General features: G+C 34.5%; 1 protein-coding gene across 2 annotated transcripts in view; it reads right to left on the minus strand.

The window, feature by feature from the left end:
- Positions 1-478: 478 nt before the first annotated feature.
- LOC150079437 (calcitonin gene-related peptide type 1 receptor-like) overlaps positions 479-18,719 on the minus strand; it is a 142,866-nt gene continuing 124,625 nt past the window's right edge. For both annotated transcript variants that reach the window (XM_090383900.1, XM_090383901.1), the window contains 6 exons: positions 13,424-13,487; positions 5,651-5,736; positions 3,942-4,077; positions 3,681-3,722; positions 3,013-3,102; positions 479-2,504 (listed from right to left, as the gene is read on the minus strand). In XM_090383900.1, the coding sequence (XP_090240026.1) occupies positions 2,430-2,504; positions 3,013-3,102; positions 3,681-3,722; positions 3,942-4,077; positions 5,651-5,736; positions 13,424-13,487 (493 nt within the window). In that variant the 3' untranslated portion in view covers positions 479-2,429. The remainder of the gene's footprint in view (positions 2,505-3,012; positions 3,103-3,680; positions 3,723-3,941; positions 4,078-5,650; positions 5,737-13,423; positions 13,488-18,719) is intronic.

Raw genomic sequence — 18,719 nt, forward strand, 5'->3', positions numbered from 1 at the left:
CCTGTTCGTGTTCGTGTTCCCAATGAACAGGAAGGGCTCATATTGGAGTTACCTCTTAAGACATGACGTAAGCAATGGGAGAAAGGTTAATTCGAAAATCTTGTTCTGACATATTAATAAACGTGAACAAGAACTCCATAAAGGGTTTGTAACGTGATGCTCATTAATTAAAATTATTTATCTTGGTGCATAAAGCGTTTGAATAATTTAATTCTTGATGGGTAACACCCGCGAAGAAAGCGCGTCATTAGGCATGATAGAAGCCGAAACAAAATGAGATATCTCATGCGACTTGGGCCAGCATTTTATGAATATCATTTATGTGTATCGGTCAATTATGAGGACAACTAAAAAATTAAAACATGTTTCAAAGTTCTACTAAAGAATAGAAATTGTTTAAGCAACCAAACGAGTGTATTACTAATTTGCTGTTTATTTTCGAAAAATGTGGCTTTAACAAAATACATTTTTCACTCACCGAGATCTATAGTAGATTTAAGTGTTTGTAAAATGCAGGTAAACCTTTAGCGTGCCTTGAGGAAATCCTCATGTCCGTGGCCTAAAAACAACTCTGTACTTGAAAAGTCCGAAAATATTTCCTATGATTTACGACCAGATTTGACTTCTGTAACCAATGTACATTATCCTATCAAAAGTCAGAGGATGCTCTTCTGATTGCAAGAAATTGTGTGTGACTATGAAATATGCAAATATTTTGGACAATAAAGATGATCAATGGCTTGTATTGGATTCATTTCAAACATGCACCTAGATTTGAGCAAACAGAAAGAACTAAGTGTTTTAGAGAGAGAATGATAGTTGGATGTCATGTGGGGAAAATGTCTGTGTACATATCTGTGAAAATGACTGTGTTTGTGTCTGTGCGAATATTTAATTCATGAATTAAATATTTGCAAATCTACAACTCGCAATGTGCTGAAGAAATAGAATATTAAGTCCAGCCCAAGAAATAACCAAGTAGAAGTAAAATACTGATTAACAGGAGCTGACGTACTTTGAAACTTCTGGTTACCTCATCTTGATATTACACTCTAGAGACTAATTTTGTAATTGCGAGCGGCCCCATTTTTCCGTGGCAAGACTGCTGTCATGAATTTCCATGGAATGGCTACCGTCCACGAGCCTTTCATGATAAAAACAAATTCGCATTGTCAATTACCATGTTGCAAGGCACACTCAATTCGGGATTGTGAATTAATGGCAATCGGTTCTATGGAGCGACAAGTCACGCTACACGCTCTTCCAATCTGATAGGCGTGTTTGGATGTGCTAGATGCCTGGAGAAAATGGGGATTCAGGTAAGAAGAACGCTTTTTACCTGAGTGTGTGCTCTCAACTGTGAAATTGGGAGGAGGAAGTGTCACAGTTTGGGAAGAGTGAGTTTACAGTATATGGGAGTATGCATGTTGAATCTTATGTTGTTCTGCACGATTCTGTGAGCCTTACCTTGTGACAATTTTGTGTAAATGCCCTTTATACCCTCCAAAACGACAACGGCAAATAAGATTGTGAATACGTGGTTTGAAGAGAACATCGGAACATTGCAGTGGCCAACACATGACTTTTAGTAGGACAGTGTACATGTTAAAGATTTTGCTTTAATGTCTGATTAAGTTAGATTCTAGTGGGAAATGACAAGAAGTTGAATATACAAGAGTAACTTGCTTCTAATTAAGAGTCCACGAAAAAGTTTGATTCAGTATAATTACTTATAAGCAGTCATGCAGGAGCTTTTTAGAGACCCATTATCATATTCGGAGGGCTGCCGTAGCTCGAAGTCGCTGTATATATCATACACTGACATAAATTTACTTTAGAATATTCATGCTGAAACTCAAACCTGCAACATTATGTCATAGTGGATTTGAAGCACTATCTTTCTTTATCTGAATGTATTTATTATTCACGCATATAAATATGAAATTGGGTCAAACATCTGACATACGAAAACTGAAACCACCATATATTTATATTTCCCCCCTTTTATCAACATGTCAGTGCTACTTTCGATATTTTTATCTCGGAAAACGTTTTCTCAGTCGGATAAACTTCATGCTAGGTTATGGAAGCGTCTGTAGACAGATCTTATCGAATCGACTGACAGTACTGTTGTGTTAAAATATTTCCTCTGAATCCACACAATGGGAAATACAAAGCTATTGCTCACTCTTACACGTATTGTCGATCAGTCCTCAATCTGAAAGTTTAAATAAATACGATATGTGGCACATGTACAAGCAATAGCACAAACACAGCTGACTAGTGTTAATAGATCAGTTTCGGCAAACATATATATACTGTACACGGTTGTTGCTTTGATCTCTCTCTTCAATAACAGCAAAATCGCCATCCCTGTATAAAAGGCCAATAACTCTTAGCTCTGAATGAATGATACGTCTTATAATAACTTAGACACGAGACAGAACCTGTTTGGTTTCTTCTGGCCATTGGTTTCCTGTGTCGGAAGGACTTCTTTGCAGAAACTGTAATTAAACAAATTAGAAATTTATTTGTAAATGTAATGAAAGCAAACAAATCTCCCTGTTTTGCTTAAAAGGGAGAATAAACTACAGAGAATTACGATAATTTAAAAACTAACGTAAAAGCTAGGTAAAAGTGACATCAAACGATGTATAAAATGCGTTTGATGGAAGATGGTAATTTTAAATTTGAGAGAATAAGTTTGATTCTTTTCAAAAAAGTAAAGAATTCATAGAGACTGGCTTTATCTCCAGTTGTATGCCGCATTCAAAGGTCCTTGTATATTCAAAGTAGACAATAAAGTTGCATTTCTATATAATTTAATGCAGTATAAGGCCATTAAATATGGTACAACATCTAATGGGGGGAAAAGCATTCTCGTCCGACATCAAGTTAATATAATTTAAAATATACCTTAATAATTGAATACATTAATAAAAATATACAGCCATTTCGAAAACACTAAGTGAACTTTAAAGAATTCTGTTATGAGTCAAATAAGATGATTACCGAAATGGTTGTAGCTGCATAAGACATTCTCTTTCCTGTCTGCCTTACAGTTCTGGTTTGATACCATTTTCTGATTAGAACCGAAGTGACCTACAGGAAAAAAATCTAACTATAAGAATAAAAGAAGGTAAATTATGAAATGGTTAAACTATAATGATTGAAATATTCGCTCTGTTTTTGCTGAATCGTCACTAGAAATTTCAAGATATAAATCTTGAATTTTATAATAATCTTTTAGAACATTAATTTATCAACAATAAGAACTTAAGTCTATACATTGCAAGTTTGTCATCTGGAGTTTTAGGGCCTTTAAGGCCTTGCTGCTGTGTAAAAGAAAATATCATGTTTCGAAAGAAAGTAATGTCTCTGCTTTTAATAAAGTTATAAAAATACGTACTCATTCATGTTTAAAAACATATGATGTGTTTCTTCACAGTTTTTTTTCCTAATTAAAGTACAGCGTTAAAAATACGACCTCATTTTCTCTCCAACCTGACATGTCACCTTAATATGAAACATTTGTATACAATTGCTTTCGAGGGCGAAATATTATCCGTCGATGTTCATCAGACTGAATAATTAGCTGACATGACGAATTTATTCCAACGTATTATTTATTCAACTAAAGAATTATAAATAGTCAGTCTTAAAGTAGGACTTCTTCTTACCTCTCCATTACAGAAACAGAAGAGAAGAGATACACAGAATCCCTGTAAAGAAAATTTAGCTTTTATTGGTTACAAAGTAGGCATCAGTTTTTTTCTCGTTCTATTCAAATGCTTGATCAAAATCATATGTGTGAAACATATACGTTTTAAATGGTGCCTTTTATTAATAACGCAAATCATAGTTATCGAAAAATAAAATCGGGTTTAAAGTGTTCAGATATTAGAGATAGACAATTTGACCAATCAGTAACGGTAACTAACCTGTAGAGAAGTTACAATCGCTGACATGATTTCGTAGACTTTCTCTCCAGGTGACCTTGGTTCAGGACGGAAAGGGGTCAGAAGATAGTGGAGACCCAACAAGGGGATTAAAATAACAGTGGCTCGTACTGCTTTTCTACATCGTATTATAAAAAGAAAATGCATATTTAATGGTTAGTGCAACATAATATCACGTATAAAATTTATTCTTAGTTATAAGAACAACAAGGTAAACCTAGAACAACGCCAATGATATTTCTTAAGGTAAATACATTTTTACAACCGCAAAATAATGTGATTAGTTTGACTGTGAACTGCGAATTAAATTTATTAAAATGTCTTTATTGAATTCTTCCAGCTTGGAGAGCATGGATGCAATGGTATTTTCAGCTACACGTTGATGTGATTGCTTTTTTCACAAAATGTATATATATAGTTCTAAAATGTAAGCTTAACTTCACATTCTACCTGACAGCCCATGCATCTTCCACACTTCTTCTAAAACTGCACTTGGAATGGGTCACAGATAACTCAGACATTTCAATAGATATGAGTAATATAATTCAGTTCAGATTCTAATATAAGCGTTCACCATCTCCATCTTTTGAGAACTGTCCCATCGACAGTGCTCAAAAGATGGAGAAATAGGTACGTATACATTTAAAGTGATATATCAACTTGTCAGTTCAATACAAGACCAGCTTCGTTTCGTTTGCACTTTATGACCATTTTGTGTGCATAATTTCAACAATACGAAATTTCAAATAGATGTTGTGACCCTAACGGATCAGCTTGCAGTTATGATTCTTGCCCCAATATAATTAATCGTTGGCTGTAGTTTTGAGGTGACCAAGACATCTTGAAGGAACCATCCAGCAGGAAGGAACCATCCGGCAGAAGGAACCATCCAGTTTCATGGTAATACACACCCATACTCTCTCTCTCAACCTGATCAAGTCTTCGGAAGATGAGCTGGGAGGAACACCCTGCATACAATCAGGTTTATCCACATGTGACTCATATTTTTGATCCACTGAAAATGATTTTGAAAAGACGCCATTTTGATTGGTATGTCGAAATCAAAACAGATGTCAAAAGTTGACCTCACCAGCAGAAACAATTTTTTCAAGCAAGAATACACAGATTAATGAATCATTGAAACGTGTGTCTAAATGCGACTTAATTTTTTTTTTTTTAAGCCTTGAAGTGTTTGAATAACTTTCGTGATTTCTAGGCATAAGTTTTAAAAAACACGATCATATAGGGAATGATCGTGTTTAATATAGAACAGGAAAAGAGAAATTTGAAGCACATAATACTGCTAGCAATGTCTTTGTCTTATAATTTATTTTTTGATAAAATTATCACATATTTTATTCGTTTAAAGAGTAAACGTAGAATAATTAATAATGAATAAGAGTTTTAAAAATACGGATTAAAAAGTTATACTTTTCTCATGTTCCAATATAAATTTTACACCGAAGAGTGGAACCGTAGTTTTAATATTTAATGTCATTTTGAAAGTTTATTAGTAAAAATTCGTAAACAAATTTATTAATAAAATTTGAATGGAAAATTTAGCATCTTTTTAAGCGAATAAAACGTGGAAAATTATACAGAAATTTATATTTGTATTAACGTCAAAGCTCTTCAATTCGCTTATATATTAATTTATAATTTATTTTGCCATAATTTATAAGAACAAATACCTTGTCTGGTTGGTATCAGGTGAGTTGACTGCCCTCAGTTTGGTCACCAGAACACGGATGATATTGATAAGGAAAACGAGATTGAGCTGTTTTCAAACAGAAATTGAAAATCAGAACGCTGAGCACAAAAAATGAAAAATCAAACGTAATAAAATAGTAAATGCAAATTGTGCAAATTTTAGAATATATTTCATGTGAATACAGTTTTATTATTCTCATAGTTACATTAAAAATCACGCATTTATATGCTTATATCACTGAAGTTGTCCCAGAAATTCTTGTTTTGCTAAAACTGGACAGGAACAAGCTATAAGGAACACTTGGTTACATTTGTAATTCAACATGAAGTCATTTACTTTCAGAAGTTGATGATTTCATGTTGAATTACTTTCAGAAGTAAATGACACAGGGCGCTAACATCATAATAGTGTCAGAAATGTGGTAAATCTCAGGTGCGTGTGTGTGTGTCACATTTGAATAGTGCGTGTAGGAGGTTAGTGACGCATAAGCTGGAGTGGTTACAGTGCATCTGAGCTGGGAAGCAGTTTTTACTATGAACGGTGTGGAATGTTATCTTTAAAAAAAACTCTATATTATTTTGCGATACTCGAAATCTATATCATGTCAATGAACTGCACCATTCTAAGATCGATTTATCTGTTCACGGTTTTTAGTAAGAAAAAAAAAAGCCTCTCGGGATTGACTTAACTTGGCCATGGTATGAAAAAAATCCTATAAAGGCTTCTTTTTTCTTGACAAGAATCGAACCTAAACATTATTGTGGATAAGATGTCAAACAGGCAAGGAAAGCACTCCGGTATCGCGAAGGTTTGTGGTTCCTTGACGCAGCGATTACTTTGTTTGCGAATCACAAATATAGTTGTGTGTTTCATTGTGTGTATTATGTTGTTCAGTGCGTATTTCAAGGGCTTATTTGCACGTTACGTGGGATGAAAAGCCTGAATTAACTCCTGTGGATACTATACTCCCTCTGCCTAAGATCGGCTAACTACAGTCCCAACTGAACAGGCTTTGAAGAATTCCTACAGTCCCTTCTCCGATTGGAATTGAAATCAGATCTCTCCAGAAAAGCTAACCAACTGTATTAAAAAAAGTCAGGACAACTCTGCGATAGGTGGGCATGCATTGATTTGTTGTACTTGGTGTCTAGGATGGAACTTATCAATAGAGTGGTCTCAATGTGGCATAAAGTTAACGTTGAGCCATCAAAGTGTGTTAATTGATGACCAGGGAAAATGGCACAGTATGGTAACAGAGTAAACAGCTCTCTCTCTCGTTCTCTTCCCCCCTCTCCTAGTGTGTGTGTGTGTGTGTGTGTGTATGTGTGTGTGGGCTAAGATGCGATAGATCCCATTTTTAGTTCCCAAACAGAATCTGAGCTCGTCAGTGAAGAACTATAGAATGTTATCCGTCACTCCAATCGGCTCTTTTCTGACACCACTTTACACATTCCAAAGGATAATTTTGCGTAATAAGTACACGGAGCAGTGGATGAGACTTAGTGTCTGGTAACAGCCTTAGCAAATAGAACTGTTCAATTATCTGTGGATGACGTTCATTAATATAGGCTGTTTCGGTACTGGAATTATAATGTTTTGGAAAATCTGGCAAGTTATTTTCGATCTGTGCCCTCTGACCAATCGACGAACCAATCGATCGCCCCTTGCCGACGTTTACGATCATCCGGTGAGCAGAATTAGTCACCAGTTACTGGTACCTACTTTAAACAATTGCTTGCAACTCACATTGTCCTACAGGTCTGCTCACACGAACAGTGATTTGTTGCATTGACTGATCGTCTTCCAACAATCCACTAATTCATCCCTTTTCAAACTCATCGAACTGTGTACGTAACGTCTCGGTGCAAAGTGCCAATTATATTAGGGAATTGTTGCAGTTCTCCATGTAGCATGAAACTGTCTACATAACCTCCATGGGTAGATTCGTTGAGAGCATCATTCACTGCAGGTATTACCTTGATGGAGCGATTGATCACCAATCACCGACAGGTGAGATGGTTGTGTCCATCAAAACGGCTATCTGGGTGGTGGCAGCGCTACAAATAAATACCATTATATCGCTCTTTTCAGAGTTTGTGAGAAAGGGAAGAATTCTTCTCAGAATAACTGTATATCGTGTCTGTATATTGTGTTATATGTACAGCATGAAGAATATAGTCGTAATAAAACAATAAACGTTATTTTAAAGTGCTGCAGTTTATTAAATAAAACTGCAACGGTGACCGTTGTCATAAAATGTCAAGAAAGTCTTAAAGTTTCCTTTTGTATTCACTAAACTTTGGTATAAACACCATTTGTTGCTAGGAAAATACCCATGCCACATTCAACTTCTGTCCATACTCAGCGCAGCACGTCTGTTGTAACAGTTGCAACTGTTTCGGTGTTTTAAATCATAGATTTTTACAGAAAAAATAATAATTGCCACAAAAGTCCAGAGGGATCAGATCGGGACTTAAGGGGGATGGGGAATAAATCAATCCACCTCTTCCAATCTAACGATTTGGAAATATTTATTTTAAAGCTGTTTGGACAAGTTTGCTAAAATGAATATGTCCAAATATGGAGCACCATATTGTTGAAAGAAAAGTATCATTCCAGTTTCATCAATCTGAGGAAAGACATTCGTCCAACTTGTCCAGATTACTCAGGTCTCTATCTGGGATTACCACTGCCAACAACAAAATAGCTGCGTGGTCAGAAGATCTCTTCTGTATTCGCGAGGAAACGTTACCTTGCACCGTCACAAAAGATTTGAGTTCTGCATACGAAGCACTCAGCTATCTTTCTTATGGCCACCATCTTACTGATGCTAGCGCCACCACTGCTATATATTATTAAATATATTTTATTATAATAACTTTGTATATAATGTTTAAACCTATTCACTAAAACAGAATTTTAGTACACGCAACTGAACAAGTAATATTGGGATAAAAACTGACTAATGTGTTTTAATTTTTGTAATTGAATGTAAAAGAGATGTTTATAAATTATTTTGATAAAGACAGTTATTGTGATTCCAATTGAAGGATACATTTTCCAAGAAGATTCATTTTTACCAATGATTCGTAGGATAACCACAGAGCAATAATAATTCCCCTTCACCCTTGATCCAAAAAAGCGAACTTCTCCTAAATAAAATAGGAGACTATATTTTTTACCGTTTTAGAATTTATTTTTTATGTTGAATGGGTCAATTTTGTACCTCGTTTCTGTGTTAAATTTGTCTTTCCGTTTCTAAAATTACAGCCCTCTTCATCTCGAACTTCCAGAACTAAAAAAAAAAAAAAAAACAACAAGAGCAACCTTAGATTGCAACTAAAACAGACTTGAATGGAACCTTAATTGCAAGTTTTTCTTTATCTGTTTTCCTTCAAATGTGTACTTCTTCAATCACACAGCAATCAGATGGCTTTGGACACAAAATACTAACTTAACGATTAGATAAGCCTGATAAAGTTTGCCGAACTTTTTTCCAGTTGTTTTATTACTTAATCCAGGTTAATAAATGTCTTATACTGATATTCTAGGATACATCGGAAAAAAAATAACTTAATGGCTGTTCAAGTTATTGGTTTCGCGTTTATGGACAATAAAACGAAGAATATGATTTTAAAAACTTTTCAAAATAAACCACCCTGCATGAATAATATCGAATGTTGAAGAAATCAGGGAAGAGAAAAACATATATCGCATTCTAAAGATACTCATTAAATTTTAGCGCATTTTATAGATTGTGAGTTATTTGTCTGTCAGTGCAAGCTACTAAAAAAACGAAGTATAGAAGTGAAATTCATACTGCATATTTTCTGAATGAATTGCAAAGAATTTACGTACCGTATTTTTCGTGCTATAAGACGCACTTTTTTGGTGGAAAATTGAGAAACACTGGCCTTGTTACCCTTGTCTTGCATTGCCTTAATTTATGGTAATTTCTACTAGAAATAAATCTTTAAATTTCGAAATGAAATAAGCATAAATCTTTAGGGGGTAGGGGTCTGATTTGTTTTAGATAAAAACATTTGTAAGTTGATTAATATTTAGGTAGAAAAGCTTTTTAGGTGACTCTCGTCGTGGTACTTAAATATGCAGTATTTATTTCGAAGTTAATGTTTAAATAGTCAATTATACTTTTCTTGTGAGCGGTTATTCAGGATTAAATAGGTTTGCATATTTAATGCTTTGCTGTTGTGACGTTAACATAAGTAATGATAGCTATATCCAATTTAAAAAACATGTTTACAAACTGAATGAGGAGATAGTCCAGGGAGATCTCAATACCCAACGCGAAATGCCTCTGTTTGTGATGGATTATTATCCAATTATTATTTATTTTAATCGGCTTCAAGAGCTTTTAGAAAGTTTTCCAAAGATGCAGTAAATTTGTTTCGAAAGTCTTTCTCTAGGAAATACCGTCAGACAGAGGAATTAATTGTTATTTTGACAAATGGTACTCGGGAATCAACAGTCAGGAGAATGTATTTTCGGTTTCTTTTTTGACAGGTGGCTGCATGAGTAATTTCGGGCAATAACCGCATGTCACGATCAACTGGAGCATCATATTACTCTCTAATGGACAACTCGAGCAAATTAAGACAGCTTTTTTCTTTTTATTCTTTAGAAATTTGTAATAGTAGCAATTTACAGTGATTAGAGAAATGGAAAGTAATTTTTTTACGGTTGTTTGTCATTCAGAACCAGTCAAATGACTTGTTAAAAATAACGAAAAGGGTTATTAAAACTTCAAAGCTTTTACAGAAATCTGATGCGAATAATAAATTCATCCCCAAGTCCATTACAATTGATGTGTCATTTGTAACGGATAAGTTTTTGTAAAATGACAGCAGCGAATGTTATTTACTAGGTAAAGATTAAAAATCCATTAAACTTTATTTTACAGCTTCACCCCGGTATAGCACTGTATGTAATAAGTACGTACAGTACAATATAAATAGAAAAATAATATATAGTACAATATAAATAGAAAAATAATATATAGTACAATATATACAATAAATATTAAAGAGACGATTGTTGGGACTGTGGCCCACGAAGCTGCCCTAAGGTTCTCCATCAGCTGGAGTTCATCAGTCGATAAGTTTTTTGAAAAATGGCAGTTCTTTAGGTCTCGATGGCAAATAGTTTCTCTATATCTATGCCCAGCCGGTTGGTTAGATTTGCTGCATTGGACAGGAACATTCGTTGAAGGCAATCGTAGTTGGAGTGCAGCAGCATCCCCTTTTGACTACGGGGAAGAGAAATAATTTCCGAAAAGTTTGGTGCATCTATTCTGGATGTAAGCAGTTTTTCCAGGATGATGATGTTGGTACTGGTTATGATTAATTCCCAGGACCTCCATTTAAAGGTGGTGTATAGGATGCTTCTTGAGGTCGTGAAAGGTTTTCCGAGTGTCCTGTTTAGCCACCTTAGGATCCAGTATTCTGTGCTAAGGAAGTTCTTGGGTTGAGTAGACGATGCAGATGACCAAACAATAGATGAATAGAGTGCAAATGGAGACACATTTCAAGACATATTGAGTTATGTAGCTCGGATGGTAAACACCAGTAAGTTCTTGTTTTGCTTTCCATAGGGCTGCATTGGTGTTTGTGAAGTGCCGCGAGGTGAGTTGTTCGTCCCAGGTGACTCCTAAATCTGTGTGATCTGTGATTCTGTTGACAGGGAGGCCATTTAAGAAGACTGAAATGTTATTTTCATTCCTTTTTTCTTTGAAAAAGTGATCTGGCGGAACTTACTGGAAAATTTTTTACATTGTCTTGGCTCCCTTGTGAGGAGATGAACATCTTGAGGTCGTCTGCATATGAAATAAAGGTTTTGCGCAACAACATGAAGGAGTCGAGGGCTGCCAAAAAAAAAAAAAAAAAAGGATACCGAAAGAACACTCCCTTGAGGTACGCCTCTGTTTATAGTGTACTTGAAGCAATTGTTATTATTCATCATTTGTCTTCCAGTGAGTAGTTGTCTAAAAATCTCGAGTATGGGGCCAATAATTCTGAAGTAGTTCGCGAGGATTATGAGTAAGGAACTGATGGAGAGTCTGTCGTATGCTGCTTTGATATCGAGGAAAACTATATCCATTTGTGCTCTATCGTTGAAGAAATGTTGGATCCTACAGAAAGTCTCGAGGAGATTTGTGGTTGTTGATCTGTTCTTTATGGTGGTGTGGAGATAATCGGGTCTGTGGCCAAAGCAATGCTCATTTATGTGTCTGAAGATGGCTTTCTCAAAGATTTTTAGCATAAAATCTATCATTTTAAATCTATTTCTTCTTTATACCTTATTTTTTTTTACAAATAAGAGCTCAGCATTTTACTTAAGAACTTTGAACATGTATTTTTTATATTTTTAAAACATATCCAAATAAATGTCAATACAGTTTGAAGGGCTAATTCCGTAATACAAAACGAGCTTATAGATGCAAAGATTGGAAGAAGAAAAAAACGAGATTCATGACACCGCAAGATATTTCTGTCTTATTATATCAAATACTACACGCGTTTGACTTTACATTCTGTTCACATTGTTTCTTCAGAAAAAGCCTGTATCTTCCTACACATACTCATATCATCGCAAAGCCTCTTCGAAAGTCTGTTAGGATGATGTGAATAGTAAATTCTCCGCATTGCAGAATTCGCCATTCACCTCAGGCGCGACCCTCCATATCCCATAAGTCTTAGAAAAAATTAGTTTTCTACGCCTACGTGAGATAGGTTGCTGTGGGAAGCAAATCTATTAAGCTTGCGGAAGGGGAAGGAAAGAAAAGAAAGAGAGAGGCGAAAAAAAAAAAAGTTTACTCTCATGCTACGAGATGAAGAGAAGAGGACGTGTATTTCGAGGTGGAAGGGGTTTGAAATCACATTCACTTTTATTGATCTTACTTAATACGGCTTTAGTTGGAGAGGTTGGCTATCCAGAAGGTATTTGCTTGGAGATTAATAGAAGGAGACGGTTTCCTACAAACACGCCAGCAATGGATTAGTTAGAAAGTAGCACGCAGATGCAGTATGGGATACATTTGGGTGTATTGGGATAGCGTGGACTGTTTTCGAAGCTGCTTATCACTTAAGTGGATGGTATTGACTGAACACTAGAGAAGATTAAAAAAATATTAATAGAAAGATATTGATTGGGGATATGAAAATTCTACGAAGTTGTTCGTTCTGAAGTGGCTAAAATTATTAGGACAACCCAATGAAGTCCATAATGGTGAACACACAATAAATTATAATTCTGAAATTTTCTATCCGCGAACATCAACAATCAATTTAATTCTTAAGTTTTATGTCATAGAATAGGAAAGGTTTGGCCATTTAAATAAAAGAACTCGGCATCTTTCTAAACTGCTCTTTGCAACTAAATTCTAATGAAAGACACGAAGTGAGGAAATGTTAATACCGGTGCCCTTTGACAGTGCCCTCGTGGGTAGCACAGTTGGTAGGGTGGAAAAGACTTGAGTTTGAGTCCCGTCAATGAACGGAGGAGTTTTTATGAGCCTTTATCATAACGTGGCTGAGTTAGTCGGTCTCAGGCGAGGTAGCATGGTTTTTTCTCCCGGAAATTGGGTTTTTGTTCAGCAAACAGAAAATCGACCACAGAATACACGCAATTTACAACCAGTATACACAGAGCAATATGGCCTTAGTTGCTGATTCTCCTAAAACCCTACTACAACAACCTTTGAGCGCTTGCGTTGAAAAATAATAGTTCAACTTACCAACATGGAGAAACATACTGGGCCTGAAAGAATCCACAGGTAGACATTCTCTTCTATCCAGCAACTAAAATTGAAATAAGCAAGTTAGTTAATTTATGGTTTAGGGGCGTTCGATTATTATTTCTTAGATAAACTGCATTCTTTTTTTTGTGATTATAAGAAGCAAAAAAGTAAATAAACAATACTTAATAACGTTTTGTGATATTTATCTCCTACTAGATTTTTATTAAAATATTAAATGCAACACGCATTTAGCGGGTTGTTTCCGTGTTTTTTTTTAAATAAACATATAGCAATACATGCCTCAGATTGTAATATGCGGTCAACATTTTTGTAACGTACTTTACTTACTTTCTCCTGGATTTTAATAATAATTTAAAGATAACACATATTTCGCGTTTTGCTGTGGTTAATATGATAAGCTAATAACAACAGTTCATGATTTATACATATCGATATAATCATGAACTGTTGTTATGTATATGGATAGCATGTGTAATGAACTGTTGTCATGTATATGGATAGCATGTGTAATGTGTATGAAAAATCTAAATTATAATTGTACGATTTCTATTGGTCCGATTTTAATGAAATTTCGGATGTCTACACAAACCTTTCTGAAAGAGGCAAATATAAAATTTCATGAAAATTTATCCACTGGGAATTCAGTTATTAAATGCAGACAGATAGACGGATATGGTGAAGACAATAGGTGCTATACGCATACGCGTATATGCAAATGAGTCTAAAAACAATAATTGATTGTTTTAATATATTGCTTAGAAACGTAATAGCGTACATACATTTAAAACTGTCCCATTTTATGAACAGTGAAAGAATATTTGAATTATGATTTTTAAATTCTTGAAGGGGATGAAAATAACCCAGACTCGTATGTATTCGCCCAAAAAGTGAATATTTTATGTGGTATTTCAGAAAGATGAAGCCCGTCTTTGTCTTCTAATGCTTCATAAATATAAGTGTTTAAGACAGCAGTTGGATCGAAACTTTTCAAAATGAACATTTTCAGTAGTCTAACAAATCTGTCCATCAATTTACACGACAAAAGGTACGCTCTTTCTGAATAATTTCAAAAGTTAGTTTCGAAGAAATGGCATTCTTTCCAAACAAGTTATATTGATTGGATTAATGTAATAATAGTATTACATTTCTGGAGCGCAGTTTCTCTTTTGTTTCGATTACTTGAACTTAACAGGTTTCCTTAAGCTTATGAAATTGCTTTTGTTATCGAGAAGAAAGTTAGGTCAACCTGCCAGTTACCAAGAAGCAGAAATAATAATATTCCTTTCAGCAATGGACAAAGAGACAGTTTCTAGAGCCCATATTACCAGAATATCGAAGAAATGATCTAGATGGTTGTCATATTAAAATTGAATGAGGCAAATCAGAAGGCTCAATAAATAGTAATTTAAGATCCTCTCCCACAAAACACAACAACATTCTTGTAATATATATTGTATTATAACAATAAAATATAAACTGTTATTAGTGAATGTATTATAGACTGTAAATTACAAAATTTGACTCTATTAAAACATTAAGACAGAGGGTAAATAATTAATATAAATATAAATATGAAATTTGAGATAGTACGTAAGTTGTTGAATACCTTCAATCATACCGTGATTATCGGACCCTATAATTAGCAAAAAAGTGTAACAGGTAAAGATATATGTGCTATATGAGGCTCCACTACATTCTGAAAAGTTTGCAGTACGGTATGCAATTTTCTACCGAAGAATTGTGGGCCCATTATTTTTTATAGGGACTATAAATTCTGAGAGATAGTAAGACTTCATTCTACAATTTGTTGCGCTTTTGGAATCGGAACAAATTTTTGGTTTCAGCAGATGGAGCACCCGCAGATGGATGCTTCATCTGCTGGAAAGAAGGAGGAAGGGATTTGATAGACCACATCGATCAACAGAATAAAGCAATTGAGAACCTGAAGGAGTACTTCTAAAAAAATTACATAGATGAAAAGGAGTCCAAAGCATGACTCACTAGCAGGACGCTCTTTCCCGAGACCGAAGGATTCATGATTGCCATCAAAGACCAGATAATCAACATCAGGAATTGCAGAAAATACATCGCCAATGACCCAGGTATGACAGATGACTCGTGTCAACAGTGCCTTGTAGCCTTAGAAACAATTCACACGCAATTTACAGAAATTATATGCGCTCAATATGGCCTAAGTTGCTGATGAGCCTAAAATCCTACTGCAAACAACCAACTTGTTGTCTGTTTGAGAAAGCTTCACGACAATTGCATAAGTTAGCAAAATCAATGTTTGCAGTGCGTAAGACTAAGACATTTACAAAAATACTAAAAAGTAAAGGAAGCCCAGAGACAAAAGTTGTATTACCTATATACTGTATTGTTTTCGGGATTTTTCAATACTTGGTTAAACGTATTATCTGAACATTGTTGAATACCAAAGAAAAGTATCCTCGATATACCATCAACATTGATTCTACAGTAATTCGTGATATGAGCTAGAAATGCGCAATATGTAAATACGCTGCTAGAAAGCCATAATGTTGTTCATTTTGGTAATACAATATTTCAACATTAAAACCACAAGTTTCTTATAATTATCCGAGACTAATATTTTAGTTAGAACGTGGACTCTATGTTGCATGATGCATACACGTAGAAGGAAGGGTTTTTGAGAAATGGAGGTGAATAAGTCTAATTAATGTACTTGAGTCCATTAAAGTGGACTGAAGTAGTTTGTCAGTTTTTAATGTAACAGATCTCGTCTATCTGTAATAGAACGTAATAGATATAAGAGTACCTTCTGAAGATAGTCTTGTATTTCTTGAAGGGTGATAAAATAAAAGGAAAATTTTAATAAATAAGAACTTCAAGAACCTAAGAATCTAATAAGAACTTCAAGAATCTAAGAATCTAATAAGAACTTCAAATTCACTACAAATAGTTAAATATATATTGTTTGCGTGATGCATTAGTCTTTACAGTGTAATATGTGAAGCAATCCCCGTTCTGGTTGGCTACGAAATGTTTCCAAAGAGTACAACGAATAATCGTAGACTGGTATGTTTCTCTTAGTTGACATTTTCGTAAAATGTCGGTTGTTGGCGACAAACATGAGAGCTTTGACGTTTATTGGTAAATTATCACATCCCTTCTGACACCACAGACTTTTCGAAAGTTTTCACGCACCATTTAAGTGCTCGTTACATTTCGCTGAATTTCATTAAGAAATTTAATCTCTTTCCTTCCGTTTCATGCATCCTTGCGTCCTGATTACTGCAAAATTTATTCCGGGAAAAACTCGGACTCCCTTAAAGAGTCATGGTCCACACGACCTTGGAGAATTGAAGACGTTATGATAGCAGAATAAATTGGCATCGATAAACCACCAATTAGAAGAATCAGAAGTCATTTCGAGGAAGGAGAGTAAATAAGTACCAATACTTGGTTATATATAAGGCACTCTTTACAAACAAAAAAGGTCAAAGCAATTCCTTTTCAGCAGTAAAAGAAAAATAATACGAATACGAGTTAGCAAATTATACCGGGATGGAATTAAACATCTGATTACTTCGTAATACCAAAACTCTGTAATATAAGCAAGATTGGAAGGATTTAAAACACGTCACTTGAAAATAAAACAATTTAAATTTATTTTCAGATTTATTTAAGATCTTTTTTGAGAAATAACAATTTACTAAAACATTTACTAAAACGTAAATTGTAATTAGCTATAATTATATAGGAAATACGATACAGTTATAGCTAATATGAAATTGATGGATTGAAATAATTTTGATATATTTGCCGATTTTAAAAGCATTGGCCTTTGAACTCTTTTCAAAGCTGGTTAATTTTGAACCTTATTGAAATATATATGTTTCTTTGATATTTCGGATTTTAATTGTAATTTGAATTTAAATATAATTTCAAATAAGATTTGAATTACGACTTTATAATTTGAATTTTCAAACGAAATAAGAACTGAAAAATTTCATGAATATTTATATTTATTTCTTTAGTCGATATTTTAATGCAGCGATTGCCTCACTCTTGAGAATTGTGACTAATTTGATTTCAAGAATTAATATTAACTTACTTTATGGCAATATGAAAAAAATCGAAATCGAAATTTATGATTTATTGCATTGTAATAGCCCTGCATAGAAATGCATTAAAATTGTATGCTGTTCGTTGTGGTATTGTGGTAGTATTTGCTTTCCAAATGGTTACAGCACGATTTTAATCTACTTTCTATAAATTTCTTCCGAAAACTCGGGATTTTCACCCCACAAAACCGACCATGGAATAATTCAATTTATAAACATAATGATGACACCTCGTGGTTCCCTACCCCAGGTAAGGTTCTTTTATCTTTTCAGGACGTGGACTACAGCTGATTTCAGTACACTACGTATGGTTTATGGCAATCAAACCTCCAAAACTCCTCTGTAATACTGTATAAGCAATGAGGTCTAGATACCAGTACTGATTGCTATAAATATCAACAGTACTCTTGAAACACTTTTATAACTGCTGATACTTGGAAAAGTACGACTCCCTTCACTAGTGTTGGAGAGATGTCCAAAGAGGTGCCACAAGTTTAATATGCACATTAAAGAGCCTCATTTATTTAAGGAGACTTAATTTTTAGATCTTTATTTTGAATTCCTGACGACCACAGGTAATAATTGCATTTACTTGAGTAAGATGTAATCATGACACCAATAAGAGTCAGAAATTCCTTCTAGCACTGAGTTTTATTTACAAATATAATTATTCGGTCCTGAATTGCATTTCCCCCCTTGATTTTGTGAGACAGTATAAAATAAATACAGTTTGAAAAACGAAAGAATTTCCTTAATTTCTTTACCTATATTTCCCACATATGAACATACCAAATAGCGAAAAAACGTGGTTCCCTGATATTATTGACAATGGATTGTTAATACCGGAAATTTCGGTAGAACAGTATATCATGTAGATTAACAAAATGAAACTGTACTTAACTTTAAAATCATTAATGATAGCCAATCAGTGGAAATAATTCTTTCGACCTTATCCTCTTCTCCAAGTGTATAATTGAAACTTACTCTTGAGACCTCTTTCGATGTTGGACCATGAACCAAATGCAATAGGGTTGCATCTCTTTGTTCCGTGTTAGTGTGCAATTCTGATCAAAAAATGGCTCAGAGAAGTAGCCAAAATTTTTACTTCTCTGAACCACTTAAACATAAGAAAATGCATAAATACGGCTGTGGCAATTCCTTGAAAG

Source organism: Mastigoproctus giganteus, chromosome 10 (genome assembly GCF_048544385.1).
Source record: "Mastigoproctus giganteus isolate SK-2022 chromosome 10, ASM4854438v1, whole genome shotgun sequence".
Classification (NCBI taxonomy): domain Eukaryota; kingdom Metazoa; phylum Arthropoda; class Arachnida; order Uropygi; family Thelyphonidae; genus Mastigoproctus; species Mastigoproctus giganteus.